Source organism: Galeopterus variegatus, unplaced genomic scaffold (genome assembly GCF_000696425.1).
Source record: "Galeopterus variegatus unplaced genomic scaffold, G_variegatus-3.0.2 Scaffold446, whole genome shotgun sequence".
In the NCBI taxonomy this organism is placed as follows: Eukaryota; Metazoa; Chordata; class Mammalia; order Dermoptera; family Cynocephalidae; genus Galeopterus; species Galeopterus variegatus.
Genome location: NW_007726557.1, coordinates 24873 through 30166, shown reverse-complemented (window position 1 = coordinate 30166; position 5294 = coordinate 24873). Strand labels below are relative to the sequence as shown.

The 5294-nt window shown below is 56.5% G+C and overlaps 1 protein-coding gene across 1 annotated transcript; it reads left to right on the top strand.

Moving 5' to 3' along the window:
• Positions 1 to 158: 158 nt before the first annotated feature.
• On the top strand, positions 159 to 5081 carry CCDC137 (coiled-coil domain containing 137). Its single transcript, XM_008568841.1, has 6 exons — positions 159 to 194; positions 378 to 594; positions 2257 to 2479; positions 3953 to 4035; positions 4245 to 4324; positions 4505 to 5081. The coding sequence occupies exons 1-6, from the start codon at positions 159 to 161 to the stop codon at positions 4724 to 4726; spliced, it is 861 nt and encodes a 286-aa protein (XP_008567063.1). The 3' UTR covers positions 4727 to 5081.
• Positions 5082 to 5294: the final 213 nt, after the last annotated feature.

The window sequence follows — 5294 nt, the reverse complement described above, 5'->3', positions numbered from 1 at the left end:
CAGCAGCAGCAGCAGCCGCGGGGGAAGCAGCGCTCGGCCCCGCGGCCCGGGCAGCACGGGTGGGTGCCCTCCCCGGGACCTCCCTCTGGGGCGCTCTCTCTCGTGGACCCTCTCCCCCGTGTCGGGCTTAGTGCCCTCCAGTGTGGGTGCCCGCAGCCATGCTCCGCGGAGATCGGTTGGACGGTGGAGGCGGAGTGAGTCTCTGGCTTTGCATTCGCCCCGTCCCAGGAGTGAGGTCAGGGTGACAGGCCTCCCGGCTCTCGGAGCGCCTTGCTCCCTGTGAACCGCAGCGCAGGGACATCTCTGAGCGAGAAGCGGAGGAAGAGCCCTGCTCCCTGGGGGGCCCGCACCACCGCAGCCAGACGTGGCCTCTGTAGTTCCTTCGTCCAGACCCAGCTTCCGTTTCTCTGCGTCTGTCCTTGCTCTACTTGGGATGGGTGTCACCCCTGTGTTCTCTGCCCAGCAAAGAAAAGAAAGTGAATTGCAAGCCCAAGAACCAAGACGAACAGGAAATCCCTTTCCGACTCCGAGAGATTATGAGGAGCCGCCAGGAGATGAAAAACCCCATCAGTAACAAGAAGAGGAAGAAGGAGGGTAGGTGCAGGCCATGCTGGTGGCAGCAAAGCTTTGTGTGTCTGTGTCGCCTAATTGCCAAATACAGTCGTGCTCCACACAGCAAAGTTTCTGGCAAAGACGGGCCCCGGCAGTCCCTTAAGATGATAATGGTAGACCATTTAGCCTAGGAATGCAGTAGGCTGTACTGTCCAAGTTTGTGTAAGTACATGGAATGTTCGCATGACAAAATCACCCAGTGACACATTTCTCAGAGCATATCCCCATCGTTAAGTGATGCATCACTGTACTTCATGGCGTTTCAGGTGGAGGAATATGCCAAGACCCAGTGTTCTGTGGGAAGCGGGACTGACAGAAGGCCAGCGTTGCCAGGGCAAAGCAGAGCTGGTAGCGGGTGGCAGTGTGGTTCCAGAGGGGCTTGGAGGGGCTTGTGGGGGTGGGTGAGGAGGAGCCGTTCTTGGGGCTCCAGGGGCCATGTAAGGAGCATTTACCTTTCTCCCCTAAGAGAAGTGGTGAAGAGCCATCAGAGGGTTTTACGCAGGAAATGGACGGTTCAGATTTATTTCGAGAAAGGAGAAAAGATTACTGCATAACGATGGAGGGGGTGGGAGTGGACACGGCGTGCTGGTGAGCTGCTGCCACTGAGAAGTGGCCGTTTCTTGGACCAGAGTGCTGGAAGTCATGACAGAGAAGTGATGGATTCGGGAGCTTAATGGGGAAGATTGATCAGACTCCTCTCACCTTTTTCCCCCTCCCCCTTGGCTGGGTAGCGTGCCCACCTGTTGGCCTCTGCCATCCAGAGATAGCACTCTGGGCATGGTTGGAAACAGTGTCAGTGTGTTTGCATTTCACATATATACACATTTGCTTTCCCACACGTGGGACCGATGTTGCAGCAGTGCTGTTTGTAGTCTGTACGCAGACTTCAGGCTTTCCATTGGGGGGCAAGGCTGCCAGAGGGGTGGGGAGACAAAGAGGTGAAGCGCAGGTGTGGAGGAGGCGCTGGGTGGGTGGGGGTAGCCTGGTTTGATCCGTGCTGCTTTGAATTGGCATTTTTCTTTTTGTTAAATTATTTTAAAAATATAAACCTACGTCCATGGCAAAATCCAACAGTTCTGAAAGGTCTGAGGTGAAGCGTGAGCCTGCCTCCCTGTCACTCTGAGCCCTCCCCTCAGGGAAGCCTGCGCTCATCTTGTATCACCTTCCTAGGGGAAGTACCATGAATGTTTCCATGTTCTGTACTGATTTATGTCCTGTGTTGCCATTTACGGTGGATTTTATGGGTCTTCCTGCCTCCCTCCGTGTAGCTCTCCTGGGCTTCCTTCAACAGCTGTGCGGTGAGGTCTGGATGAGCAGAGGAGAATTCATTGTCAGTCACCTGTTGATGGATACTTAGGTTGTTTCTTGTTTTCTTTTTCAGCTATGCTGCAGAGGACATCTTTGACATGTACCAGTGGGCTGAGGGGATCACATCCCTAGGGACGCCCCATGCTTGGCATTTTAGATCCTCCTTAGCTGCTGTATTATTCCCTTAGGCTTCAGGATGATTGGGCTGCTTCCACTGGAGCCTGGTCTTCCCTTCCTGTGGCCTTGGGAGAGGAGATGAGCATGGGCCACCTGCCTGGCCCTGTTTATTCCCTCCTGCCCTCATACCACATCTCTGAGGCCTCCCTTTGTCCTCAGCCCAGGTGGCCTTCAGACAGACATTGGAGAAGGAAGCAAAGGGAGAGGAGCCAGACATCGCCATCCCCAAGTTCAAGCAGGGGAAGTGGGAGTCCGATGGGGCCTACATCCAACGCATGGAGCAGGAGGCCCAGCACGTGCTGTTCCTCAGCAAGAACCAGGCCAGCCGGCAGCCAGAGGCACAGGCAGCTGCCAAGAAGGAGAAGTCAGAGCGGAAGAAAGCGTGAGTGGGGGGCCACAGGGGGTCAGCTTCTACCCCTGGAGGCCTGGGGAAGGCAGGGCTGTGGGTTCCCAAGATTGTCTTCTGCAGTGACAGGATTTTGTTGCTATGGGGCAGCAAGGTGACTCAGGGAAACTGGGGGAAGACGTGAAAAGTACGGTCAGTTGTTGAGTGTTTTACTCCATGTCCAGCTTCTTACCCTGGGGGCTGTGGGGGGTGGTTCAGAGAAGCTGTGAAACCTCAACACTCTGCGAGGACCTGGCTTTGTCTTTACCTTTCTCTGGAAAAGCATTAAAGGGGCCCAAGAGCCAAATGAAGTCAAAGGCCAGCTGACCCTGGGCTGGTGGCTGTGGGAAAATGGAAAAAAGATGTCTCAGTGCCTGCCTTAGGAGAGCTTGCCAGCCCTCGTGGGAACCGACACTGCAGGGATCGGTGTGAGGCCAACATGCAGCTCCCCTGCCTGGCCTGAAAGAGATTCGAGAGCCTTTGACTGTGTCATCTGTGTGAACACTGTGACCTCTCGTGACCTTGGCTTTTCTGTGTAGTCGAGATCACAGTGTCGTGAGGTTCAGGTGGGCTCCTCGTGCAGTTCCTAAGGGTGGCGCCCAGCACCAGTAGAAATCCCGCTGCAGGTTCTCATCCCTCCCTGTCCCTGCCACCTCCTCGGCCTGCCCGTGTGCCGGGGAGATGGTTTCAACAAAAAGGGCTTTCTGAGATGCTCTAACCACGACTCTTCAGATGCAGCAGCCCAGGCTTTCACCAGAAGTTAGGACAACACTGCCACGGGTGCATATTATTCCTCCATGTGGCGGCAAGAGGACATGCCTTCTTGGTTCTCTAAAAGCTGTGAAAGTTAGGGAAATGGTTTTCAGCTTTGTAGAGTCTCCCTGTTTCTGGATCCTTTTAAGACGTACAGTCACACTAGCCAATGAAAATTACGTCAAAGTCTGTCCCAGATACAGCCTGAAGCCACAGTGATCTCCAGAACTGTGATTAAACATTAAGATTCCAGTGTCACAGGAAGTGCCGTTGAACATGTATGGTACTGCGCTAGGTCCTTTAGGTGCAGCAGCACAATTGGGGCCACATGATCTTTGGTGGGAGCTGTCGTGTGCATTGCAGGGTGCTCAGCAGCATACCTGGGCTCTACCCACAAGGTGCCACTGACTCCCCCCGCATGTGACAACCTAGAATGTCTGCAGACATTGTCAAATGGTCAAATGTTCCCTGGGGGGCAGTTGCCCCTGTTGAAAAGCACCTGCTGGGAAGTTTAGAGGGCTCTGCTGGGTCTGAGTCCTCTCTGCTGGGCAGCTGTGGGTCTGGGGTGGTAGGGGGAAAGGGGACTTGGAAATAGACAGGTGGACTTGGTTCCCATCTCTGCCACGGGATACCCCTCATGGGCGGGGTGACCTCTGCCACCTCCTTGGATGAAATGAGAGTATGGGAATCCAAGTAGCATTTTGCTTTCTTCTCCAGGTTTCAAAAGCGGCGACTGGATAAAGTCCGGCAGAAAAAGGAGGCGAAGGCAGCAGAAAGGCTAGAGCAGGAGCTGCTCCGAGGTAGCTCTTCTGGCGGGGCCTGGTACAGGCCTGCTGTTCCCCACAAGTCCCAGCTGCAGGGGGCATTCTTGGCCTCCCCTGGGTCCCACAGCCACTGGACCAGGCGATGAGTCAGTGCTCTGTGTCTTGGCCCAGAGGGGCGGGTGGCGCGGCAGACTGGCGGATGGTGGCTCTGGGTGCCGGGACTCAGTTGTACTCTGTCCCTCTAGACACGGTGAAATTTGGTGAGGTCGTCTTGCAGCCCCCAGAGCTGACCGCCAAGCCTAGGAGGAGCACAAGCAGGGACCAGGTAATCGGGCTGGGGGGAGGGTGTCCCCAATGCTGCCAGGGAGTGGAAGCCTTGGCTGGTGAGTGCGCTGTCTGCTGCGGGGCTGCTCTGCTGGGCTTGGAGCTGTTAGGTCAACTGCAGCTCCTTGTTAGCCCCCCTCCTTCCAGGCCCGGGCCTCACGCTTCCCCCTCTCCTCCTCAGCCTGCCAAAAAATCACTCACGCTGAGGACGCTTTTGAGCCCTGTTGGTGTGTCCCAGCCTCTGGCCACCTCGCTGGCCCGACAGCGGATCATGGGGGAGGAGCGAGAGCGGGCTGTGCAGGCCTACAGAGTGCTGAAGAGGCTGAGGCAGCGGCGGCAGGTGGCGCTGGCGCGCCATGATGGACAGAGACCCGGGGCCTGGCCCGTTCTCCTGGGAAACTAGCACGGGGGGCTGCTGCGCCCTGGGGGATGGGGGCACATGGGCAGATCCTGTTCCCTGGACTCACTCCGGGACTCCCAGGGGCTCACAGTCCAGCTCAGTGTGGGGAGAGGTCTCCAGTCTTTTCTCTCATGTTTCCCCTCTAAAGACTTCTTATTCGTGAGTGACCACTGATGGGCCCTGCAGATGGTGGAGACGCACTGCCAGTGGGACCTCGTGCCTCACGGCCCTGAGCCTGACATCACTCACACCTTCATTTGAAACAGAGAAGTCCAGGCTGAGACAACCCAGGGCCACTTCAGGGAGGGCCAAATCCTGTGATCCTGACCCTAAAAGCCAATTAATTATTGAAACTGCTGGTTTAGGTCAGCTCAGTGGATTCAACAGCACAGCACAAAGAAGCACAGCTAGGGGCATGAGCCAGGCAGAGCAGGTGAGCCGGCCAGTGGCAGAGAAGATAGACCCAGGGTAGGGCTGCAGGGCAGCAGGGAGACCACCCCCAGGGGTCTGTGGGGGGACCGTGACAACAGGCCAGTTGGTAATGGTCCCTGCAGGCAGGTGGAGCCCCACC